This window comes from Pogoniulus pusillus, chromosome 36 (genome assembly GCF_015220805.1).
Source record: "Pogoniulus pusillus isolate bPogPus1 chromosome 36, bPogPus1.pri, whole genome shotgun sequence".
NCBI lineage: Eukaryota > Metazoa > Chordata > Aves > Piciformes > Lybiidae > Pogoniulus > Pogoniulus pusillus.
The window spans coordinates 2,463,443-2,489,789 of NC_087299.1; the positions used below are offsets into that span (position 1 = coordinate 2,463,443).

At 53.6% G+C, this 26,347-nt stretch overlaps 1 protein-coding gene across 1 annotated transcript in view; it reads left to right on the forward strand.

The window, feature by feature from the left end:
• Positions 1–17,986: 17,986 nt before the first annotated feature.
• Positions 17,987–26,347, forward strand: part of LOC135190397 (protein-arginine deiminase type-1-like) — a 33,780-nt gene continuing 25,419 nt past the window's right edge. The window contains exon 1 of the mRNA XM_064171750.1: positions 17,987–18,078. Within this exon, the coding sequence (XP_064027820.1) occupies positions 17,987–18,078 (92 nt within the window). The remainder of the gene's footprint in view (positions 18,079–26,347) is intronic.

Below are 26,347 nucleotides of genomic sequence, written 5' to 3' on the forward strand. Positions count from 1 at the left end.
AGGCTGAGAGGCACTTTCCCAGCCCTTAGGCTAGAGCAGGACACTCCTCAGTTGGGTTTTTTCCCCCCCTCCCCTCCCTCCCCTTTCCCACTTTCAGAGGGAATCCGAGGAAGGGAACCCAGAGGTGGTTTTGCACAATCAACCAGCTGCTTGCCACCCTGCACTGGAGCAGGTCAGGAGCAGGTTGCTGCCCACACAGATGTTTGCATCATTCATGAGCAGCAAACTAAATGTTCATTTCAAAAGCCCAGGCTTGTCCCAGAGCAATTAGCAAGGAGCAGAATGGGTCAGGTTGACATTGCCAATTTTTATGCCTTTTGGGCTTGGCTTTTTCTGATGCTCACTTCCCACTGTGCAGGAAATCAGCTCAAATCCACTTTCCCATCTGACCTAAGTCCTGGTGGGATTGGTTTGGGGGTTTTGGGGTTTTTTTGGATGGGTTTTGGGGTTTTTTTTTTGGCAGTCAGGACCTGAGCAAATGTGGGGGAAGTGCTGAGCACAGCAAATAAAAGAGGCAACTTTGCTGCCTGGATTGGTGACATGAGGAAGATTTGGTTCAAGGCTGGAGATGGCTCCAGGGAGAGCTCAGAGCAGCCTTCCAGTACCTGAAGGGGGCTACAGGGGAGCTGGGAAGGGACTTTTGGCAGGGGCTTGTAGTGACAGCATGACAGGGGATGGCTTTGAGATAGGAGAGGGGAGACAGAGAGTGGATCTGTCCTCCTGAGGCTGCCCAGGGAGGTGGTGGAGTCTGTGTGGCTGGAGGTGTTGCAGCCAAGGCTGGCTGGGGCACTGAGTGCCATGGTCTGGTTGGTTGGGCAGGGCTGGGTGCTAGGTTGGGCTGGCTGAGCTTGGAGCTCTCTTCCAGCCTGCCTGATTCTATGATTCTATGAAGGAGGAGGAAGAGGAGGTAGGAAATGTCTCCTTCTGTTGGAGTTGTAGCAGATGTAAGAGGGGACTGCAGCAGCTCTCCTCTTGGGGACAGCCTGGGAGGGTTGGGGCTGTTCAGCCTGGAGAAGAGAAGGCTCCAGGGAGACCTCAGAGCAGCCTTGCAGTGCCTGAAGGGGCTGCAGGAGAGCTGGGGAGGGACTTCAGACAAGGGCTGGGAGTGCCAGGAGGAGGAAGGACAATGGCTGTGAGCTGGGAGAGGGGAGAGTGAGAGTGGAGATGAGGATGAAATTGCTGAGAGTGAGGGTGGGGAGAGACTGGCAGAGGCTGCCCAGGGAGGCTGTGGCTGCCCCTTCCCTGGAGGTGCTCAAGGCCAGGCTGGATGAGGCCCTGAGCAGCCTGTGCTGGTGGGAGGTGTCCCTGCCCATGGCAGTGGGGTTGGCACTGGCTGAGCTTTGAGCTCCCTTCCAAGCCAAGCCCTTCTGTGGGTCTCTTTCCTCTGTAACTGTTCCTTGTGCAGGCAGGATGTGGGGGTGCAGTTAGACGACCCCAGATGAGGCACCTGACCCAGGAGCTGAACTTCTGGCAGCTGGAGGCTGCTGGTGCTCCTGAGCAGCAGCACAAATTGCCTCCTCATCCTCTGCTGCTCTGCAGAAGCAGCAGCAGCCGGAGGGAAGTGAGGGAAAGAGGAAGCAGAAAGAGAAATGATTGCAGAGGGAAAAGCCAAACTGCCCTGGGTGTGCAGGAGTGAGCTCTGCCCTCCACACTGCACAGGATTTACTTCCCTTCTTGGTACCCCTTGGGGCTGATTTCATAGCAAGATCAGTCTTAGAACCATAGAGTCACAGAATCAGGCAGGGCTGGAAGGGAGCACAAGGAGCAGGCAGTGCCAACCCCTGCCATGCCCAGGGACACCCTACCCTAGAGCAGGCTGCACACAGCCTCAGCCAGCCTGGCCTCAAACACCTCCAGCCATGGGGCCTCAACCCCCTCCCTGGGCAACCCATTCCAGCCTCTCACCACTCTCCTGCTCAACAACTTCCTCCTCACCTCCAGCCTCACTCTCCCCACCTCCAGCTTGGATCCATTCCCCCCACTCCTGCCACTCCCTCACAGCCTCAAAAGTCCCTCCCCAGCTTCTTTGTAGCCCTCTTTAGATCCTGGCAGGCCACAAGAAGGTCCCCTGGGAGCCTCCTCTGCTCCAGCCTGCACAGCCCCAACTCTTTCAGGCTGTGCTCACAGCAGATCCCCAGGGTCCCTTCCATCCCAAGCCATTCTCTGCACACAGCATTGTTCTGCCCTAAAAACCAACCCCAAGACCTTTCAAGCATCCCCAGGCAGGGAGGAAGTGGCAGGAAGATGCCAGCAGTGAGGGCAGCAATGCCCCCACAGGACTGATTTCTCCTTTTACCCCTCTGCAGGTCTCACTTCCCCTCTTTTGACCCCAAAAGCAGAGCCAAGAGCTGGCAGTGTGGTGACAGGGGATGCCCTCACCTCCCTGTGCTCTCCAGGGACCTGTGGCTGCCCCCTCTCTGGGGGTGTTCAGGACCAGGCTGGATGAGGCTTTGGGCAACCTGACCTAGTGGGAGGTGTCCCTGCCCATGGCAGTGGGGTTGGAGCTGGATGAGCTTGAAGGTCCCTTCCAACCCAACCCATTCCATGAATCTATGGACCTAGGAAGCAGAGGTGGGAGCCCACCAGGCTGGAAGGAAACCAAGCAGCTGGGGGAATGCTGGAATAGGTTGCTTGAGGAGGTGGTGGAGGCCCCATCCATGGGGGACACATCCATGGGGACATTCAAGGTCAGGCTTAGATGCAGCCTGCTCTGTCTGGGGATGTCCTGGGCTGCAGCAAGAGCAGTGGCACAGTTGACTTGCTAGAGGGCAGGGATCCATCCAGAGGGACCTGGGCAGGCTGCAGAGCTGTGCCCAGGCCAACCTCAGGGCATTCAACAAGGCCAAGTGTAAGGTCCTGAAGCTGGGTGGGTGCAATCCCAGGCACAGCTCCAGGCTGGGTGGGGAATGGCTGAGAGCAGCCCTGAGGAACAGGCCCTGGGGGTCTGGGGTGAGGAAAAGCTCAACCTGAGCCTGCAGTGTGAGTGCAGCCCAGAGAGCAACCCTGTGCTGGGCTGCAGCCAGAGCAGTGTGGGCACAGGGCAAGGGAGGGGATTCTGCCCCTTGGCTCTGCTCTCCTCACACCCCACCTGCAGTCCTGGGGGGCAGTTCTGCAGCCCCCAGCACAAGCAGGACATGGAAGTGTTGGAGCCAGCCCAGAGGAGGCCACCAAGATGCTGAGAGGGCTGCAGCAGCTCTGCTCTGAGCACAGGCTGAGAGAGTTGGGGCTGTGCAGGCTGGAGAGGAGAAGGCTTGGAGGAGAGCTTGGAGTGGCCTTGCAGGATCTGCAGGGGGCTGCAGGAGGGCTGGGGAGGGACTGTTGAGAAGGTCTGGGAATGGCAGGAGGAGGAGGAGGAGGAGGAATGGGTTTGAAGTGGCAGAGGGGAGCTGGAAAGTGGATGTGAGGAAGAAGTTGTTTGCAGGGAGGGTGGTGAGAGACTGGCACAGGTTTCCCAGGGAGGTTGTACAGCACAGAAAAGGTCCTGAGAAGCTTTGAAACACCCTGAGAAGTTTGGAGAGACCCTCAAAGGCTAACAAAGGTCAAGGTTGGCTGCCCAAATCCTCAGGAACCTTTCTAAGATCTCACCTTTCCCCCACACCAATCCCTCCAAGTCTTGTGCAGCCAGCAGGGTGATAGGCTCTGCCAGCCCCTTGGGCAACCAGAGACACCCAAAGAAACCCAACCTGGGGCTACCCAAAGAAACTCATCCTGGGGCTACCCAAAGAAACCCAACTTGGGGCCACCCAAAGAAACCCAACCAGAGCCACCCAAAGAAACTCATCCTGGGGCCACCCAAAGAAACCCAACCAGAGCCACCCAAAGAAACTCATCCTGGGGCCACCCAAAGAAACCCAACCAGAGCCACCCAAAGAAACTCATCCTGGGGCTACCCAAAGAAACCCAACCTGGGGCTACCCAGAGAAACTCAACTTGGGGCCACCCAAAGAAACCCAACCTGGGGCTACCCAAAGAAACCCAACCTGGGGCTACTCAAAGAAGCCCATCCAGAGCCACCCAAAGAAACCGAACCTGGGGCTACCCAAAGAAACTCATCCTGGGGCTACCCAAAGAAACTCAACTTGGGGCTACCCAAAGAAGCCCATCCAGAGCCACCCAAAGAAGCCCAACCTGGGGCTACCCAAAGAAACTCATCCTGGGGCTACCCAAAGAAACCCAACCTGGGGCTACCCAAAGAAACCCAACCTGGGGTTACCCAAAGAAACTCAACCTGGGGCCACCCAAAGAAACCCAACCTGGGGCTACCCAAAGAAACCCAACCTGGGGTTACCCAAAGAAACCCAACCTGGGGTTACCCAAAGAAACCCAACCTGGGGCTACCCAAAGAAACCCAACCTGGGGTTACCCAAAGAAACCCAACCTGGGGCCACCCAAAGAAACCCAACCTGGGGCCACCCAAAGAAACTCATCCTGGGGCTACCCAAAGAAACCCAACCTGGGGCTACCCAAAGAAAGTCAACTTGGGGCCACCCAAAGAAACCCAACCTGGGGCTACCCAAAGAAACTCATCCTGAGGCCACCCAAAGAAACCCAACCAGGGCTACCCAAAGAAACCCAACTTGGAGCTACCCAAAGAAATCCAACCTGGGGCTACCCAAAGAAACCCAACCTGGGGCTACCCAAAGAAACCCAACCTGGGGCTACCCAAAGAAACCCAACCTGGGGCTACTCAAAGAAACCCAACCTGGGGCCACCCAGAAGTCCCCAGAGCCAGCAGCTTTGAATCCCATCTTTGCCAGCTCCTGAGGGTCCAAGGAAGGGCAAGGCTGAACAGACCTCATGGGAGGCTGAGTCTCTTTTTCTACCTCTGGTGCATGAAAGGCTGCAGGATAGACACTGAGTTGACCTGGATAACAAGTAAGGAGCAGCTGAGGGCACTGAAATGGTTCAGTTTGAAGCAAAGGAGGCTGAGAGGAGGTTGGAGCCAGGTGGGGTGTCAGCCTTTTTGTCCTAGTGCAGGTGACAGGATGAGAGGAAATGGCCTGAAGTTGTGCCAGGGGCAGGTTGAGAGTGGACATGAGGAGCAAAACCTGTCCTGAAAGAGTGGTCAGGCACTGGAGCAGGCTGCCCACAGAGCCACCATGCCTGGAAATGTGTAGCCATGGCACTTCAGGCCATGCTTGAAGGACCAAGCTGGTGTTAGGTTGATGGTTTGACTCCATGACCTTAGAGGTCTTTTCCAACTCAAACCAATCCTGTGATCCCTAAAGTGAAGTGCTGGGGGCTGGGATCCAGGCCAGCCCCATCAGATCAGCTGCCCTATGGGTGGGGATGGGGGGGGGAGGGGATATAATTATTTGGATGTCTCAACCCAAGCCCCAGGAGCAGGCAGAAAATGTTCAGGCTGCTTTTCAAAGAGTCATGGTGACCTCGAGGTCTTCTTTCCTGTCAGGTGGGAAGGGAGTTGGGGTTGGCCTTGGCTTTTCTGGAGAAAAAGGAGGATTCAGACAGCAACTGAAACGCTGAGCCCTGGGGCACAGGCATAGGGAAGTGAAACTGGCAAAAGAGAAGCTGCTCTGGCAGGAAAATCAATCCTCAAAGGCACTGGCTGGAAGGGATCTCCTGAGGTCATCTAGTTCAAGCCCTCACACACATCCCTGCTGTCAGCAGGGACATTCCCAACTGCAACAGGCTGCTCAGAGTCCCATAGAGACATAGACTCATGGAATGGTTGAGGTTGGAAGGGAGCTCAAGGATCAGCCAGTTCCAACCCCCCTGCTGTAGGCAGGGACACTTCCCACTGGAATAGGTCACTCAAGACCTCATCCAGCCTGGTCCTGAACACCTCCAGGGAGGTTGTGGAGCACAGAAGCACCCAATGTGATCTTTGATCACATTCTGTGCTTCTGTGCTCCACAACCTCCCTGGGCAGCCTGTGCCAGTGTCTCACCACTCAACCTGTGCCAGTGTCTCACCACCCTCAACCTGTGCCAGTCTCTCACCACCCTCCCTGCAAACAACTTCTTCCTCACATCCACTTTCAGTCTCCCCTCTGCCCCTTCAAACCCATTCCTCCTCCTCCTCCTCCTCCTCTCATTCCCAGACCTTCTCAATAGTCCCTCCCCAGCCCTCCTGCAGCCCCCTGCAGATCCTGCAAGGCCACTCCAAGCTCTCCTCCAAGCCTTCCTCACCCAGTCAATGGCAGTGGAATGCTATGTCCAGGTTTGGATACAATTCAGTAGAGACAGGGATCTAATGGAGAGAGTCCAGTAGAGGCTATGAGGATGATGAAGGAACTTGGGACATCTCTCCCATGAAGGTAGGCTGAGAGCCCTAGAGCTGTTCAGGCTGGAGAAGAGAAGGATGAGAGGAGAGCTTGGAGTGGCCTTGCAGGATCTGCAGGGGGCTGCAGGAGGGCTGGGGAGGGACTGAGAAGGTCTGGGAATGGCAGGAGGAGGAGGAGGAATGGATTTGAAGTGGCAGAGGGGAGATGGAAAGTGGATGTGAGGAAGAAGTTGTTTGCAGTGAGGGTGGTGAGAGACTGGCACAGGTTGAGGGTGGTGAGACCCTGGCACAGGTTTGAGTGTGGTGAGAGCCTGGCACAGGTTGCCCAGGGAGGTTGTGGAGCACAGAAGCACCCAATGTGATCAAAGATCACATTGGGTGCTTCTGTGCTCCACAACCTCCCTGGAGGTGTTCAGGACCAGGCTGGATGAGTCCTTGAGTGACCTGTTCCAGTGGGAAGTGTCCCTGCCTATGGCAGAGGGAGTTGGAACTGGCTGAGCTTTGAGCTCCCTTCCAACCTAAACCATTCTATCTTCCTATGATCCCAGATATTGTCCCAGCAGGGTAGAGCAGAGGCTAAAGAGACCTTCCCTGTCCCCATTGCAGTTGAATCCTGCCAGGAGGAGCTCAACAACCCTCAGCTTGTGCTGCAGGAGTGGAGTTTGCCAGGAGGCAGAAGCGGTGCAGGCTCTGCTCTGTGCTGTGGGGTGGGAGATCAGCTGTGGGGACCCCTCCCAGGACATCTGTGGAGGATATGGACCAGGCACAGGTGGAGCTATCTGGAGGCTGAAGGTTTGCTGGCCAGAATCTGGCCAGAGGAGTTCTCTGCTGTGTTTTCCACCCTGTAGATCAGGTCTGCCCAATTCAGTCGCTGCTCTGCACGAACCTCTGAGCTGCTCCCGGGGCTCTGCCTGCTCTAATTTCCAGGACCTGGAAATGAATCCCGATGCTGGAGCTTGGAAACAACCCCCAGGCAGCTGCCTTCCTGAGGATTTTCACGTGTACATCACTCAGCTCCTCCTCCTCATCCTCCCTGGAGAGGGCTTTTTGTGATGAGAATAAAAGGAGATGGATTGGAGCTTGAGGAGGGCAGATTTAGACTGGAGATTAGGAAGGAATTCTTTCCAGTGAGGGTGGGGAGAGACTGGGACAGGCTGCTCAGGGACATTGTGGATGCCTCCTCCCTGGAAGTGCTCAAGGCTAAGTTGCATGAGTCCTGGAGCAGCCTGGATTGGTGTCCCTGACCACGGGCAGGGGGTTGGAACCGGATGGGCTTCAAGGTCCCTTCTGACCTAACCTCTTCTATGGTTCTCTGACCAAAAGTTGGGTTTAAGCTCCATGGGATAGAATCATAGAGTCATGACTCAGGCAGGTTGGCAGAGAGCTCCAAGCTCAGCCAGCCCAACCTAGCACCCAGCCCTGCCCAACCAACCACACCATGGCACTCAGTGCCCCAGCCAGCCTTGGCTGCAACACCTCCAGCCACACAGACTCCACCACCTCCCTGGGCAGCCCATTCCAATGCCAATCACTCTCTCTGACAACAACTTCCTAACAACATCCAGCCTCAACCTGCCCTGACACAGCTTCAGCCTGGGGCCCCTTCTTCTGGCCCTGGCTGCCTGGCAGCAGAGCCCAACCCCACCTGGCTACAGCCTCCCTGCAGGCAGCTGCAGACAGCAATGAGCTCTGCCCTGAGCCTCCTCTGCTGCAGGCTGCACCCCCCCAGCTCCCTCAGCCTCTCCTCACAGGGCTGTGCTCCAGGCCCCTCCCCAGCCTTGCTGCCCTTCTCCAAACACCTTCCAGCACCTCAACATCTCTCTGCAATTCAGGAGCCCAGAACTGGACACAGCACTCCAGGGGTGGCCTGAGCAGTGCTGAGCACAGGGGCACAAGAACCTCCCTTGTCCTGCTGCCCACACTGCTCCTGAGCCAGCCCAGGATGCCATTGGCTCTGCTGCCCTCCTGGGCACTGCTGCCTCCTCTTCAGCTCCTCTCTGCCAGCACCCCCAGCTCCCTCTCTGCCTGGCTGCTCTTATCCACTCTGTCCCCACCCTGCAGTGCTGCTTGTGGCCAAAGTTCAGAACCTTGCCCTTGGTCTGGTTCAACCCCCCTGGTCCTGCTGGCCAGACTGCTCCTGAGCCAGGGCTGCTCAGCCAGGGGATTTGGGGTGGTTCCACGGCTCCCTTCCCACAGCCACGTGCCTGGGTGCCAAGTGTAGGAGGAGAAATGTTCTCCTTTCAAACTGACCTTTCATGTTTAGGAGGTGCCAACAGGTGCCCATCCCGTGGAGCTGAGAGCTGCTGCCCGCTCCTGCCTGCGCTGCCTTTGTTCTGGGAGAGGCAAATCCACCCCAGTGAGGATGCAGGAGCTGGGATGCAGCTGAGCCCACCCCTGGCTTTATTGCTGTCCTGGGGTGTGGAGGGGGCAGGCAGCCAGCCCAGCACCCCCCCCAGCCAGGGAGCTATTTCTAGGGCAGCAGATTGCATGCAGGAATGGGGCAGAGCGTGGGCAGGGCACAGGCAGCAGTGTGTGTGCCTGGCTCCTGCCAGAGGTGTGGGGCAGGCAGATTGATGGAGGGCTTGGCTCTGGGATTGCCAGGCAGGAGGTGTCCCAGCAAGCAGAAAGCTTTATTTTGGGGGAGAGGAAAGGGCAGAGGGGAATTTCTGGGGATTTCTCACCCAGAAGAAGGCCACTGCAGAGCCAAAGATGTGCTCCCAGAGCTGGCACCCACCTCTGCTGGGTTGGATCAGCTTGAAAAGCATTTTGCAGTGGTCTGAGTCAGCCTTTTCCCCATCTTCCTGGGCTTCCAGATGGGGTGGGGAAGGCCTGAGAGGGAGATTTGCTCTTGGATTGCCCAGGTATGGAGCATCCCAGCAGGGAGATGCCTTCGTTCTGGGGAGAAGAAAAGGCAGGAGGGAATGTTTGGTGCTCAGCTAGAAGAAGGCTGGGGCAGAGGCAGGAGGAGTTACCAGGACTGGCACCAGACTCAGGTGGGTGTTACTGGTTTGAAAAGCTCTTTTTGCTGCTCCAAACCAGTTTCAGTGCCTTTTACTGCTCCAAACCAGTTCCAGTGCCTTTTACTGCTCCAAACCAGTGTGAATGCCTTTTACTGCTCCAAACCAGTGTAAATGCCTTTTACTGCTCCAAACCAATTTCATCACTTCTTTTTCCTGCTCCAAACCAGTGTAAATGCCTTTTACTGCTCCAAACCAGTGTGAATGCCTTTTACTGCTCCAAACCAGTGTAAATGCCTTTTACTGCTCCAAACCAGTGTGAATGCCTTTTACTGCTCCAAACCAGTGTAAATGCCTTTTACTGCTCCAAACCAATTTCATCACTTCTTTTTACTGCCCCAAACCAGTTCCAGTGCCTTTGACTGCTCCAAACCAGTGTAAATGCCTTTTACTGCTCCAAACCAATTTCATCACTTCTTTTTACTGCTCCAAACCAGTTTCAGTGCCTTTTACTGCTCCAAACCAGTTCCAGTGCCTTTTACTGCTCCAAACCAATTTCATCACTTCTTTTTACTGCCCCAAACCAGTTCCAGTGCCTTTTACTGCTCCAAACCAGTGTGAATGCCTTTTACTGCTCCAAACCAGTGTAAATGCCTTTTACTGCTCCAAACCAATTTCATCACTTCTTTTTACTGCTCCAAACCAGTGTAAATGCCTTTTACTGCTCCAAACCAGTGTGAATGCCTTTTACTGCTCCAAACCAGTGTGAATGCCTTTTACTGCTCCAAACCAGTGTAAATGCCTTTTACTGCTCCAAACCAATTTCATCACTTCTTTTTACTGCCCCAAACCAGTTCCAGTGCCTTTTACTGCTCCAAACCAGTGTAAATGCCTTTTATTGCTCCAAACCAATTTCATCACTTCTTTTTACTGCTCCAAACCAGTTCCAGTGCCTTTTACTGCTCCAAACCAGTGTAAATGCCTTTTACTGCTCCAAACCAATTTCATCACTTCTTTTTACTGCTCCAAACCAATGTAAATGCCTTTTACTGCCCCAAACCAGTTTCAGTGGCTTTTACTGCTCCAAACCAGTGTAAATGCCTTTTACTGCTCCAAACCAATTTCATCACTTCTTTTTACTGCCCCAAACCAGTTCCAGTGCCTTTTCCTGCTCCAAACCACTTTCAGTGCTTTTTACTGCTCCAAACCAGTTTAAGTCCTGTTACTGCTCCAAACCAGCTGGCAGCTCATGGCTTGGACAGATTCACTCTGGCTGGAAGGCTGAGCCCAGAGAGTGGTGGTGAATGGTGCCACATCCAGCTGGAAGCTGGCACCAGTGCTGTGCCCCAAGGATCAGTGCTGGGCCCAGTCCTGTTCAGTGTCTTTATTGATGATCTGGAGCAGGGGATTGAGTCCAGCAGCAGTGAGTTTGCAGATGACACCAAGCTAGGAGCAGCTGTGGAGCTGTTGGAGGGTAGGAGAGCCCTGCAGAGGGACCTGGCCAGGCCCCTGTGCCAGTGTCTCACCACCCTCAACCTGTGCCAGTCTCTCACCACCCTCAACCTGTGCCAGTCTCTCACCACCCTCCCTGCAAACAACTTCTTCCTCACATCCACTTTCCAGCTCCCCTCTCCCACTTCAAACCCATTCCTCCTCCTCCTCCTCCTGCCATTCCCAGACCTTCTCAACAGTCCCTCCCCAGCCCTCCTGCAGCCCCCTGCAGATCCTGCAAGGCCACTCCAAGCTCTCCTCCAAGCCTTCTCCTCTCCAGCCTGCAGAGCCCCAACTCTCTCAGCCTGTGCTCAGAGCAGAGCTGCTGCAGCCCTCTCAGCATCTTGGTGGCCTCCTCTGGGCTGGCTCCAACCCTTCCATGTCCTGCTTGTGCTGGGGGCTCCAGAATCCTATCCTTTGACTCAGTTGCATTTTGCTGCCTTTCAAAACAACTTCACTGCTCCCAAACCAACCTCCTGCCTTTTGTTTTTTTTTGTCCTATATTTTTTTCCTTCCTTTGGCTTCCAACTGGGATGGGGAAAGCAGATCCTTGGGAGGAGACTTGGTGCCTGCCCAGGATGCTCCTGCCCTACTGTTCCAGCTCACACACCTAAGGAAAACAAACCCTGATGCAAACCTGAGCGGGCCATGATAACTGGTTTGATGCCTTACCCAGTTGCAAGTAATTAGGCTGACATGGCTCTTAAAAGCTCCTGCCTGCAATTACACATGCAGAGTAATAAATGAGCTGTAATTAGCAGCTTAGGCAGCTTATCAAACTTTCCTTGGCAGAGTGGAGGCACAGGATGGGTGAGGAGAAACACCTCGAGGGGTTCTGAGCTCCCAGGGGGGTTACTGGGGGAGCACTGGGTGAGGAGTTGGATTTGTTCCAGCACAGCTGAGAAAGAGGTTGGGATAGGGAAAAGGATCATAGAAACATAGGATGGGTTCCTAGGTTGATGGTGGTGAAGTTCCAAACCCTCCCTGTGCCACAGGCAGGGACACCTTCTACTAGAGCTGGTGGTTCAAGACCTCACCCACCTCCAGGGCAGGGGGCAGCCACAGCCTCCCTGGGCAAATCTGCTCCAGTGGTTCCCTACCCTCACTGGAATGAATTTCTTCCTGTTCTCCAGGCTACATCTGCCCTCCTCAGGCTGCAATCCACAGCCAAGGGAGCCCCAGAGAGTGAGACTGACCAAGGGAGCCCCAAGGAAGGAGGCTGACCCCAAAAAAGGAGGCTGACCAAGTGAGCCCCAAAGAAGGAGGCTGACCAAGTGAGCTCCAAAGAAGGAGGATGACCCCAGAGGAGGCTGGCCAAATGAGTCCCAAAGAAGGAGGCTGACCAAGTGAACTCCAAATAATGAGGCTGACCCCAGAGAAGGAGGCTGACCAAGTGAGCCCCAAAGAAGGAGGCTGACCCCAAAGAAGGAGGCTGACCAAGTGAGCCCCAAAGAGTGAGGCAGACCAAGAGAACTCCAAAGAAGGAGACTGATCAAATGAGTCCCAATAAAGGAGACTGACCAAGTGAGCCCCGAGGAAGGAGGATGACCCCAGAGAAGGAAGCTGACCAAGTGAATCCCAAAGAGTGAGACTGACCCCAAAGAAGGAGGCTGACCAAGTGAGCCCCAAAGAGTGAGGCTGACCAGATGAGCCTCAAAGAAGGAGGCTGACCAAGTGAGCCCCAATAAAGGAGGCTGACTGCAGAGAAGGAGGCTGACCAAGTGAGCTCTAAAGAAGGAGGCTGACCCCAAAGAAGGAGGCTGACCAAGTGAGCCCAAATAAAGGAGACTGACTGCAGAGAAGGAGGCTGACCAAGAGAACTCCAAAGAAGGAGGCTGACTCCAAAGAAGGAGACTGATCAAATGAGTCCCAATAAAGGAGACTGACCAAGTGAGCCCCAAGGAAGGAGGATGACCCCAGAGAAGGAGGCTGACCAAGTGAATCCCAAAGAGTGAGACTGACCCCAAAGAAGGAGGCTGACCAAGTGAATTCTGAAGAATGAGGCTGGCCAGATGAGCTCCAAAGAAGGAGGCTGAGCCAAGCTCACTCAAGATGATGGAGAGGCAGGATCCCATCTGTCATCTCCCCTGGATCTTAATAGCACCTTCTCAGGACAAGGTGTTATTAGGAGGAAACACTCAGCTCTGAATGGGCCAGATGACTTGAAATCATCCTTCTCCCTCTGCACGGGCATGTTGGTGCTAATAGCAGGTGGAGGAGGAAGAAGAGGTGAGTGTTGGTACCACCCAACCAGCACAAGGTGTCCTGGGCTTGAGCCACCGCAGCGGCTCCGCATGTGCCGTGACTAAACTGGCTGCAGCAAAACCACTCCAGCTCCAGAGCGAGGCTGAGGACTGGCTGCTGCCTCCCCATCCTTTCAGGCTGGCTGTGAGCCTTCTCACCCAGAAGAAGGCCACTGCAGAGCCAGGATGTCTTACCAGAACTGGCACCAACCTCCGCTGGGTTTGATCAGCTTTAAAGGCGTTTCCAAGTGGCCTGAGCCAGGCTCCTGGACTCGCACCTGGGATGGGGCAGGCAGCTGCCTGAGAGGGAGATTAGCTCTTGCATGAGCAGGTGTGAAGCATCCCAGCGCTTAGATGCCTTCGTGTGGGGCAGGAGAAAAGGCAGAAGGGAATGTTTGGTGCTTGCTCAGCTAGAAGAGAGCCTCTGCAGTGCCAAGGTGTCTTACCAGGTCTGGCACCAGCCTCTGGTGGGCTTTACTGGTCTGAAAGGCACTTTTGCTGCTCCAAACCAACTTCAGCACTTCTTTTTACTGCCCCAAACCAGTTCCAGTGCCTTTTACTGCTCCAAACCAACTTCAGCACTTCTTTTTACTGCCCCAAACCAGTGTAAGTCCTGTTACTGCTCCAAACCAACTTCAGCACTTCTTTTTACTGCTCCAAACCAGTGTAAGTCCTGTTACTGCTCCAAACCAGTTTCAATGCCTTTTTACTGCTGCAAACCAGTTCCAGTGCCTCTTCACTACTCCAAACCACTCTAAGTGCCTTTTTACTGCTGCAAACAAGTTTCAATGCCTTTTTAATGCTGCAAACCAGTTTCAATGCCTCTTTACTGCTGCAAACCAGTTTCAATGCCTCTTTACTGCTGCAAACCAGTTTCAATGCCTTTTTACTACTCCAAACCAGTTCCAGTGCCTTTTTACTGCTCCAAACCACTCTAAGTGCCTTTTTACTGCTCCAAACCAGTTCCAGTGCCTCTTTACTGCTCCAAACCAGTTCCAGTGCCTTTTACTACTCCAAACCAGTTTCAATGCCTTTTTACTACTCCAAACCAGTTCCAGTGCCTCTTTACTACTCCAAACCACTCTAAGTGCCTTTTTACTGCTCCAAACCAGTTCCAGTGCCTTTTTACTGCTCCAAATCAGTTTCAATGACTTTTTAATACTCCAAACCAGTCCCAGTGCCTTTTTACTACTCCAAACCACTCTAAGTGCCTTTTTACTGCTCCAAACCAGTTCCAGTGCCTTTTTACTGCTCCAAACCAGTTTCAGTGCCTTTTTACTACTCCAAACTAGTTTCTTGCCCAGTTTGCAGCTGGGATGGAGAAGGCAGGTCCCTGGCAGTGAGACCTTTGGAGAAGCAGATGCTGCTCCCAAACCTTCTGCTGAAGGTCTCCTGCTCACTGGGAACCCAAAACCACCTTTCTCCACCTCCCTTCAGATTACAGCCCACAGCAGCCTGACCTGTGGGGTTAAGGTGTGTTCCCTGTCCAGCACCGGTCTCAAACCAGCTGAGCAGGATAGGAGGCTTAAAATCACAGCAGGAGGCAAGCCCAGCACTGTGCCCAGTCCAAACCAGTGTGACCAGCAGTCACGAGTGGGAAATCCAACTTGCAGCTCTCTTTGGTGGAGATGCTGCTGTGGCTGCAGAGAAGAGGAGGCTGAGGGCAGAGCTCATTGCTCTCTAGAGCTTCCTGCAGGGAGGTTGGAGTGAGGTGGGGGTTGGAGTCTTCTCCCTAGAATCAGGGGAAAGGACAAGAGGGAATTGCCTGAAATTGTGCCAGAGGAGGTTTAGGTCAGACAGAAGGAAGAATTTCTTCCCTGCAGGAGTGGTCAGGCACTGGCACAGGCTGCCCAGGGAGGTGGTGGAGTCTCCAGCCCTGAAGGTGTCCAAGCAACCTGTGGCCATGGCACCTGGGGAGATGGTTTGATGGCCATGGTGGTGGTGGGTTGCTGGTTGGACTGGATGGTCCTAGAGGCCTTTTCCAACCCAAACAATGTCATGATTCCTCAGAGAAGGCAGTGAGCTCTTTGCTCCCCCCCACGCTGGCTCTGCTTCACCCCAACCTGAGGGGCTTGAGGGGTGCATGAAGATTTGTGCTCCCTGGGAGGGCTCCAGAGCCAACCAACCTCACAAGTCCATAACCATCAGGAGCTTGGCTTGTGCTGGGGCTTTGGGGCAAGGGGCTTTGGGGCAAAGGGCTTTGATCTAAAACCTCAAGCAGGGTGATGTCCTGGAGAGCCTGGAAATGCTGCTAGCATTCCTCACTTCAGCACCTCAGCCTCTCCAGCAGGCTCCCACGATCTGATTAAAGCCGTTCTCGCTGCGAGACACGGTGCTGCTGGCTCGTTGGGGTTTGGTTGCTGCTGCAATTAAGGTTGGCAGGAGCCCTGTAATGAAGGCTGCCTGGGAGAGGTTGGAAGCAGCTGGTTTGATCTTCAAGGGAAGCTGCACGCAGCTCTCTGCTCCTCCAGCTGAGGACGTGCGGCTCGGTGCAGCGGTGAGGACCGGTCCTTCGAGCTCCACTGAGCCTGCTTTGACCTTTTGGGGTTCTGAGGGGTCCTGCTGCTCACAACATTGAGTTTCTCCTTGCTGCAGCTCTCTTTTGCCCACTGCATCACTCATGTCACCCAGTGCTCTCCTTGCTGTGAGGATGAACCTTGTGGCAACAGGGTCGTGGCTGCGCTCTCTGTCCCCACTCTGCCTTCTTCATCCATCTCAGCTGCTGCCTCCATCCCTGACACCTCCCTCCCAGCTCCAGCAAGCTTTATCTCCCCGAGTTTCCCACTCTGCAGGCAGAGGAAGCCTCCCGGGATGGCTGTGGCAAGAGAGTTGTGGCTGCACTCTCTGTCCTCACTCTGCCTTCTTTATCCATCTCAGCTGCTGCTTCCATCCCTGAGACCTCCTTCCCGGCTCCAGCAGGCTTTATGTCCCCGAGTTTATCTCTCTGCAGGCAGAGGAAGCCTCCTGGGATGGCTACGAGGATAAACCTTGTGGCAACAGGGTCGTAGCTGCGCTCTCCATCCCCACTCTCCCTTCTTTATCCATCTCAGCTGCTGCCTCCATCCCTGACACCTCCTTTTTAACTCCAGCAAGCTTTATGTCCCCGAGTTTATCTCTCTGCAGGCAAAAGAAGCCTCCTGGGATGGCTACGAGCATAAACCTTGAGGCAACAGGGTCGTGCCTGCACTCTCCATCCCCACTCTGCCTTCTTTATCTGCTGCCTCCATCCCCGAGACCTCCTTCCCAGCTCCAGCAAGCTTTATCTAGATCCCCGAGTTTCCCTCTCTGCAGACAGATTAAGCCACCTGGGATGGCTGTGAGGGCAACCCTTGTGGCAACAGGGTCGTAGCTGCACTCTCTGTCCCCACTCTGCCTTCTTTATCTGCTGCCTCCATCCCTGACACCTCCTTTTCAGCTCCAGCAAGCTTTATGTCCCCGACTTTCCCTCTCTGCAGGCAGAGGAAGCCTTCTGGGATGGCTACGAGCATAAACCTCGTGGCAACAGGGTCGTGCCTGCACTCTCCATCCCCACTCCGCCTTCTTTATCTGCTGCCTCCATCCCCGAGACCTCCTTCCCAGCTCCAGCAAGCTTTATCTCCCCGAGTTTCCCTCTCTGCAGACAGATTAAGCCACCTGGGATGGCTATGAGGGCAATCCTTGTGGCAACAGGGTCGTAGCTGCACTCTCTGTCCCCACTCTGCCTTCTTTATCCATCTCAGCTGCTGCCTCCATCCCTGACACCTCCTTTTCAGCTCCAGCAAGCTTTACGTCCCCGAGTTTATCTCTCTGCAGGCAGAGGAAGCCTCCCGGGATGGCTGTGGCAAGAGAGTTGTGGCTGCACTCTCTGTCCCCACTCTGCCTTCTTTATCCATCTCAGCTGCTGCCTCCATCCCTGACACCTCCTTTTCAGCTCCAGGAAGCTTTTATCTAGATCCCCGAGTTTCCCTCTCTGCAGGCAGAGGAAGCCTCCTGGGATGGCTACGAGCATAAACCTTGTGGCAACAGGGTCGTGCCTGCACTCTCCATCCCCACTCCGCCTTCTTTATCTGCTGCCTCCATCCCCGAGACCTCCTTCCCAGCTCCAGCAAGCTTTATCTCCCCGAGTTCCCCTCTCTGCAGGCAAAGGAAGCCTCCCGGGCTGGCTTGGAGTTAGAGCTGGCTATCTGCAGCCGCTGCCATCTGCCAGCCGTGGGGGTGTTTCCCGTGGGAGCTTTGCTGACCTGCCCTAAAAACCCCAATTCCCTCCCAATGCCGAGGTCCAAGCCAAACGCTCAGGGACTTGTAATTTCCCCCTGGAAGCCTCTTGGATGTTTCCCTGCTCTTTGTTCGGGGTTGGGTTTTGTTTTCTTAAGTCCCTTTTTCCCTGCCTGCCAAATAAGCACTTTGCCCTGCACCTACTTCTGCCCCTGGTGCTCCTCAGCTGCGATGGGAGCTGAGCAAACATCTCCTTTGGTCAGCCTCTTTATTTTATCCCAGGCATTGCCCTAATGGGGTAGCTGAGGCCATGAGTCAGCTGTGGAGAGGCCAGCTTGGAAAAAAAAATTTTGGGTTGTTTTCCAGCAAATGCTTGCTTTTAATGATACCATGGATTGTAATAACCCTAAACAACCAGCTTGGAAGTCAGAGATGTTTAATTCATTAAGCTTTGGAGTTTTTCTAGGATGCTAGAAGGGGGAATGGAAGCAAAACAAAGTAAAAGAGGGTGGGAATAAAAAAAAGCCCTGCAAGAGCTCAGGGCTGAGCATCCCAGGGCAGGGCTGGCTGTCACCCACCTCATCCTGCCTCTTTGCCTCCCTCCCCACAGCTCCTCGGCCACCCCCTAAGGGCTGCTTTATCACCTGCCATCTGCCCAAGCCTGCGCAGGGGTGGCAGCTTGGCTGGGTGGCGGTGGAGGTGGAGACGTCAGGGTCCCCTGGCTGCGCCCCGTCGGCGAGGGAAGGAGGAGTTACCATTCCCCATTGCCTTTTAATCCAGTCCTGCTGGTTTACCTACCAAGCCAGGCCAGCAGCTTCCTCGCAGGCAGGGCCTCCATCCATCATCCCCGGGCACACCATGCCCCAGCGCCATGCGGTGCAGATGTCCACCAGCCAAGCCACCTACGGCGTCTGCGTCCTGGGGGCCGAAGTCTTCCTCGACATGCGCCGGTAAGGCTTGGCTTTGGGTTACCTCCCCCTCCCCCCCCTCCGCAGGGCTTGCCCAGGGGGCTGATGGCTTTTTTTTTTTGGGGGGGGGGGGGGGAGCGCAGCGGTGGTTTTGCTCTTGGGTTAGGAGGAGAAGGTAGATGGAGAGCAAAGGCAGAAGCGGCTGCCAGGAGACAGAGATCGGTGCCAGCAGGGCAGAGCCAAAGTGCTGGAGCCTTCCCCAGCACAGAGCACAGCCAGGGAATGGGCTGTGATATGGTTGTGAGGGTGGGGAGATGCTGGCACAGGGTGCCCAGGGAGGCTGTGGATGTTGGCACAGGTTGAAGGTGGGGAGATGCTGGCACAGGGTGCCCAGGGAGGCTGTGGATGTTGGCACAGGTTGAGGGTGGGGAGATGCTGGCACAGGGTGCCCAGGGAAGCTGTGGATGTTGGCACAGGTTGAGGGTGGGGAGATGCTGGCACAGGGTGCCCAGAGAGGCTGTGGATGTTGGCACAGGCTGAGGGTGGGGAGATGCTGGCACAGGTTGCCCATGGAGGCTGTGGATGTTGGCACAGGTTGAGAGTGGGGAGATGCTGGCACAGGTTGCCCAGGGAGGCTGTGGATGTTGGCACAGGCTGAGGGTGGGGAGATGCTGGCACAGGTTGCCCATGGAGGCTGTGGATGTTGGCACAGGCTGAGGGTGGGGAGATGCTGGCACAGGTTGCCCAGGGAGGCTGTGGATGTTGGCACAGGTTGAGAGTGGGGAGATGCTGGCACAGGGTGCCCAGAGAGGCTGTAGATGTTGGCACAGTCTGAGGGTGGGGAGATGCTGGCCCAGGTCGCCCAGGGAGGCTGTGGATGTTGGCACAGGCTGAGGGTGGGGAGATGCTGGCCCAGGCTGAGGGTGGTGAGCCCAGGGACAGGTTGCCCAGGGAGGTTGTGGGTGTCCCCCTGAGGATGACTGAATTCCAATGTCCCCTGCCACAGGCAGGGACATCTCTCACTAGAACAGGTCTCTCAGGGCTACATCCAGCCTGGTCCTGAACACCTCCAGGGAGGTTGTGGGGCACAGAAGCACCCAATGTGATCAAAGATCACATTGGGTGCTTCTGTGCCCCACAACCTCCCTGGGAAACCTGTGCCAGTCTGTGATGAGTTGTGTACAGCCTCTGCCACCATATTTACTGGCTCAGGTTGCCCAGGGGAGCTGTGGATGCCTCCTCTCTGGAGGTGTTCAAGGTGAGGTTGGATGGGGCCTTGAGCTACCTGGGCTGGTAGAAGGTGTCCCTGCCCATGGCAGGGAGATTGGAGCTGGATGAGCTTCAAGGTCCTTTCCAACCCAAACCACTTTGGGATTCTATGAATCTATGAGAAAAGCTTAGAGGAGAAAGAAAAAATGTTTAGAGGAGAAGTCAGAGCTCATTTTGAGCTCATCCAAGGATTTGTTGCATGAGTTCAATAGGTGAAGGATACATCCTGCTAGGTCTGCTGGCTGGTGCTAGGTCTTTTGGCTGGTGCTAGGTCTATTGGCTGATACTTGGTCTGCTGGGTGGTGCTAGGTCTGCTGGCTGGGATGGTGCTAGGTCTGCTGGCTGGGATGGTGCTAGGTCTGCTGGCTGGGATGGTGCTAGGTCTGCTGGCTGGGATGGTGCTAGGTCTGCTGGCTGGGATGGTGCTAGGTCTATTGGTTGATGCTTGGTCTGCTGGCTGGGGTGGTGCTAGCTCTGCTGGCTGGTGCTAGGTCTATTGGCTGATGCTTGGCCTGCTGGGTGGGCTAATGCTAGGTCTGCTGTCTGGGGTGGTGCTAGGTCTATTGGTTGATGCTAGGTCTGTTGGCTGGGGTGGTGCTAGGTCTGCTGTCTGGGGTGGTGCTAGGTCTGCTGGCTGGTGCTAGGTCTATTGGCTGGTGCTAGGTCTGCTGGCTGGGCTGGTGCTAGGTCTGCTGGATGGGCTGGTGCTAGGTCTGCTGGCTGGTGCCAGGTCTGCTGGCTGGGATGGTGCTAGGTCTGCTGGCTGGGATGGTGCTAGGTCTGCTGGATGGGCTGGTGCTAGGTCTGCTGGCTGGTGCCAGGTCTGCTGGCTGGGATGGTGCTAGGTCTGCTGGCTGGGGTGGTGCTAGGTCTGCTGGCTGGGATGGTGCTAGGTCTGCTGGCTGGGATGGTGCTAGGTCTGCTGGCTGGGGTGGTGCTAGGTCTGCTGGCTGGTGCTAGGTCTGCTGGCTGGGATGGTGCTAGGTCTGCTGGCTGGGATGGTGCTAGGTCTGCTGGCTGGTGCTAGGTCTATTGATTGATGCTTGGTCTGCTGGCTGGGGTGGTGCTAGGTCTGCTGGCTGATGCCAGGTCTGCTGGCTGGGGTGGTGCTAGCTCTGCTGTCTGATGCTAGCTCTGCTGGCTGATGCCAGGTCTGCAGCCTGGGGTGGTGCTAGGTCTGCTGGCTGATGCTAGGTCTGCTGGCTGATGCCAGGTCTGCAGCCTGGGGTGGTGCTAGCTCTGCTGCCTGGGCTGATGTCCTCGGGGAGCTGCGCCCAGGGGAGGGCCAGGCAGCGGCCAAGGTGTGGAGCTGCAGCGGCCATGCCGTGCCTGCACGCAGGCATAGCCCATGCACACCCCGGGCTCAGCAGGCTCTATTTCTGGCCACGAGGAGATGAAGCAATTCCAGATGAGCAACCAGAGTTAAACAAAGACAAATAAAGGGGAGGGGGAAAAGATCAAATGTAGTGGCTCAGGCAGAAAAAAACTCCACCAGAGAGCTCACCCTGAGAGATCTTTTCCAGCCTGCAAGAAAGAGGAGTGGGGTGGGGGCAGCGAGGGGGGGGGGGGTTGCTTTATTGGCCAGATAGGAGGCTGTGTTTAGCCTGCTGCTACCTTGTCATTAATAAATGCTGTCCTTAATGACAGAGGCTACAGGACGAGCCAGGCAGCATCGCAGCCAGGGCAATTATTGGGCTTGAGTGCTGGACTCGGGCCAGGAGCTGCCTTTGTGCCCTCTCAAAGGGCTTCAGGTTGAGCTTTAGCAGCCCTGGAATGGAAATTGTGAGTTGAAGTTTTCCTCTCTGCCAGATGGGAGTCTGCAAAAGCTGCTCCTGGCAGTGCTTCCTCCTGGCAGTGCTTCCTCCTGGAAGTGCTTCGTCCTGGAGTGGGGCTCAAACCTGCTCCTGGAAGTGCTTCCTCCTGGAGTGGGGCTCAAACCTGCTCCTGGAAGTGCTTCCTCCTGGAGAGGGGCTCAAACCTGCTCCTGGAAGTGCTTCGTCCTGGAGTGGGGCTCAAACCTGCTCCTGGCAGTGCTTCCTCCTGGAGTGGGGCTCAAACCTGCTCCTGGAAGTGCTTCCTCCTGGAGTGGGACTCAAACCTGCTCCTGAAAGTGCTTCCTCCTGGAGTGGGACTCAAACCTGCTCCTGGAAGTGCTTCGTCCTGGAGTGGGGCTCAAACCTGCTCCTGAAAGTGCTTCCTCCTGGAGTGGGGCTCAAACCTGCTCCTAGCAGTGCTTCCTCCTGGAGTGGGGCTCAAACCTGCTCCTGGAAGTGCTTCCTCCTGGAGTGGGACTCAAACCTGCTCCTGGAAGTGCTTCCTCCTGGAGTGGGACTCAAACCTGCTTTACAGCTGGCATTGGAGCCCCCAGATGGGCTGCTCTAGCTCCTTGGTAAGAAATGGGAGTTGGATAATGGTTGGACTTGATGGCCTGAAGGGTCTTTTCCAACCCAAAAGTGATCCCATCATTCCCCAATTCTGTGATTCCATGATCCTGTGAGGCTATAATTCCATGATTTAATGACTCTCTGATATTTATGGCTCCATGATGCTGGTTCCACAACTCTGTAAGTCTGTGGTTCCATAATTCTCCGAGTCCAGCATTCCATGATTCCATCATTCCATGATTCAGTGACTCTACGACTTTGATTCCATGAATCCATGATTCTATGACTCCATCATTCCATGATTTAGTGACTCTATGACTTTGATTCCATGAATCCATGATTCTGTGACTCCATCATTCCATGATTTAGTGACTCTATGACTTTGATTCCATGAATCCATGATTCTGATTCTATCATTCCATGATTTAGTGACTCTATGACTTTATGATTCCATGAATCCATGATTCTATGACTCCATCATTCCATGATTTAGTGACTCTATGACTTTATGATTCCATGAATCCATGATTCTATGACTCCATCATTCCATGATTTAGTGACTCTATGACTTTATGATTCCATGAATCCATGATTCTATGACTCCATCATTCCATGATTTAGTAACTCTATGACTTTATGATTCCATGAATCCATGATTCTATGACTCCATCATTCCATGATTTAGTGACTCTATGACTTTGATTCCATGAATCCATGATTCTATGACTCCATCATTCCATGATTTAGTGACTCTATGACTTTATGATTCCATGAATCCATGATTCTTCATTCCATGATCCTATGAGTCTATAATTCCACTATTTAACAACTCTATGGTTCCCTTATTCCCTGGTTCCCTTATTCCCTTATTCCATGCTTCCCTAATCTGTGATTCCTTGATTCTCTAATTCCATGATATTATGATCCTATAACTCCATGATCCTATGGTTTTATACTTCCACTATTTAACTACTCTATGATTCCCTGCTTCCCTAATTAATGATTCCTCAATCCCATGAGTCTGTAATTTCATGGTTCTGTAATTCCATGATCCTATGATTTAATGACTCTCATCATTACTCAGCACTGCTCAGGCCACACCTTGAGTGCTGTGTCCAGTTGTGGGCTGCTGAATTGCAGAGAGATGTTGAGGTGCTGGAAGGTGCTGAGAGAAGGGCAGCAAGGCTGGGGAGGGGCCTGGAGCACAGCCCTGTGAGGAGAGGCTGAGGGAGCTGGGGGGGTGCAGCCTGCAGCAGAGGAGGCTCAGGGCAGAGCTCATTGCTGCCTGCAGCTGCCTGCAGGGAGGCTGTAGCCAGGTGGGGTTGGGCTCTGCTGCCAGGCAGCCAGGGCCAGAAGAAGGGGCCCCAGGCTGAAGCTGTGTCAGGGCAGGTTGAGGCTGGCTGTTGTTAGGAAGTTGTTGTCAGAGAGAGTGATTGGCACTGGAATGGGCTGCCCAGGGAGGTGATGGAGTCTGTGTGGCTGGAGGTGTTGCAGCCAAGGCTGGCTGGGGCACTGAGTGCCATGGTCTGGTTGGTAGGGCAGGGCTGGGTGCTAGGTTGGGCTGGCTGAGCTTGGAGCTCTCTGCCAGCCTGCTTGGTCCTATGACTCTATAATTTAATGATTCCCTAATTCCATTGTTCCATGCTTCCCTAACATATGATTCCTTCATTCCTTCATTCACAGTCTCAAGCTGTGCCAGGGTAGGTCTAGGCTGGATATTAGGAAGAAGTTCTTCACAGAGAGAGTGATTGGCACTGGAATGGGCTGCCCAGGGAGGTGGTGGAGGCACCATCCCTGGGGGTATTCAAGAAAAGCCTGGATGAGGCACTCAGTGCCATGGTCTGGTTGACTGGATAGGGCTGGGTGCTAGGTTGGACTGGATGAGCTTGGAGGTCTCTTCCAACCTGGCTGATTCTATGATTCTATGATTCTCTAATTCCATCATTCTGTAATTCCATGATCCTTTGATACTTTGATTCTATGACTCCATGATTCCATTATTCCATTATTCTTTGATTCTATGGTTCCATTATCCCCTGATTCTAGCATTCCCTGATTCTTTGATTCCATTATTATTTGTTTTCCTGATCCTATGATTCCATTATTCCATGTTTCTTTGATTCTGTGATTCTATGATTCTGATTCTCTGATCCCACGATTCCCTGATTATTTGATTCCATCATCCTTTGATTCCACGATTCCCTGATTCTATGAGTCCATTATTACTTGATTCCCTGATTCTAAGATTCCATTAGTCCATGATTCCATTATCCCATGATTATTTGATTCCATCATCCTTTGATTCCACGATTCCCTGATTCTATGAGTCCATTATTACTTGATTCCCTGATTCCATGATTCCATTATTCCATGATTCATTATCCCATGATTATTTGATTCCATGGTTCTTTGACTCTGTGATTCCCTGATTCCATGATTCCATTATCCCATGATTATTTGATTCCATTATTCCATGTTTCTTTGATTCTGTGATTCCCTGATTCCATGATTCCATTATCCCATGATTATTTGATTCCATTATTCCATGGTTCTTTGATTCTGTGATTCTATGATTCCATGATTCATTATCCCATGATTATTTGATTCCATGGTTCCATGGTTCTTTGATTCTGTGATTCCCTGATTCCATTATTCCATGATTCATTATTCCATGATTGTTTGATTCCATGGTTCTGTGATTCTATGATTCCATGATTCATTATCCCATGATTATTTGATTCCATGGTTCCATGGTTCTTTGATTCTGTGATTCCCTGATTCCATGATTCCATTATTCCATGATTCATTATCCCATGATTATTTGATTCCATGGTTCTTTGATTCTGTGATTCCATGATTCCATTATCCCATGATTATTTGATTCCATGGTTCTTTGATTCTGTGATTCCATGATTCCATGATTCCATTATCCCATGATTATTTGATTCCATGGTTCCATGGTTCTTTGATCCTGTGATTCCCTGATTCCATTATCCCATGACTATTTGATTCCATTATTCCATGGTTCTTTGATTCTGTGATTCCCTGATTCCATGATTCCATTATCCCATGATTATTTGATTCCATGGTTCCATGGTTCTTTGATTCTGTGATTCCCTGATTCCATGATTCCATTATTCCATGATTCATTATCCCATGATTATTTGATTCCATGGTTCTTTGAGTCTGTGATTCCCTGATTCCATGATTCCATTATCCCATGATTATTTGATTCCATGGTTCCATGGTTCTTTGATTCTGTGATTCCCTGATTCCATGATTCATTATTCCATGATTGTTTGATTCCATGGTTCTGTGATTCTATGATTCCATGATTCCATTATCCCATGATTATTTGATTCCATTATTCCATGGTTCTTTGATTCTGTGATTCTATTATTCCATTATTCCATGATTCATTATCCCATGATTATTTGATTCCATGGTTCCATGGTTCTTTCATTCTGTGACTCTATGATTCCATGATTCCATTATCCCATGATTATTTGATTCCCTGGTTCCCTGGTTCTTTGATCCTGTGATTCCCTGATTCCATTATCCCCTCTTTCCATGCTTCCCTGATTCTATGCCTCTCCTACTCTGATATTCCATGAACTCTGAGCTTCAGCCCAGCTGTTCTTCCAGCTAAGCCAAGAACCAACCAGAGGGCTCCTGTTGACCCTGCAAGAGCCCCCAGAGCTCCGGGATGGATCCATCAGGCTTGGACCGCTGCGGGGCAGCAACCGGAGCGCGGTGGGAGGGCAGTGGCTGCCAGGGCTGTGAAAGCAGGGCAGAAAGAGGCACACTGGGGAAGCCCTGGCATGCAGCAGCGTGCAGGTGGCTTTACAACCCTGCTTGGTGGTAATGTGAGGGGGCAGAAGGGAGATGAGGTTTTAATTTGCCTTTACGAGCTGCCGCCGGCACCGGCGCTGCCCTGCCGGGAGGAAGAACTCTCCTGGCTGCTTTCTTTTGGGGTTGAGGTTTTTAGTCGGCTCCTCTCTCAACATTTCCCACCCTGTCCCTCTCTGTCTGCAGCCAGGGGGAGGTTGGCTCCCCATGGCAGACAGGTTGGAGCGCTGGGGCTGTAATGAGCAGGTAGGGCAGCACTTCAAAGCCCAGAGATGCCACGAAGGTGGGGTGTGAGCTGGCCGTGCTGGGAGTCAGGCTCTGCTCTGGTTTGGGCATCCCTCAGCTCAGGGTAGGGGCTGGTGATAACCATCTGCCCACATGGGTGACAGCAACGACTCTCCTGGCTCTTTGTTGGGGTTTTATCCTGGGATGCTGGAATCTGGGGGGGTTGTTTCTTGCTGCTGTGGATGCTCAAACCAGAGCAGAGTTGTTTCTAGCTGCTGTGGGTGCTCAAACCAGAGCAGAGTTGTTTCTAGCTGCTGTGGATGCTCAAACCAGAGCAGAGTTGTTTGTAGCTGCTGTGGATGCTCAAACCAGAGCAGAGTTGTTTGTAGCTGCTGTGGATGCTCAAACCAGAGCAGGTTGTTTGTAGCTGCTGTGGATGCTCAAACCAGAGCAGAGTTGTTTGTAGCTGCTGTGGATGCTCAAACCAGAGCAGGTTGTTTGTAGCTGCTGTGGATGCTCAAACCAGAGCAGAGTTGTTTGTAGCTGCTGTGGATGCTCAAACCAGAGCAGGTTGTTTGTAGCTG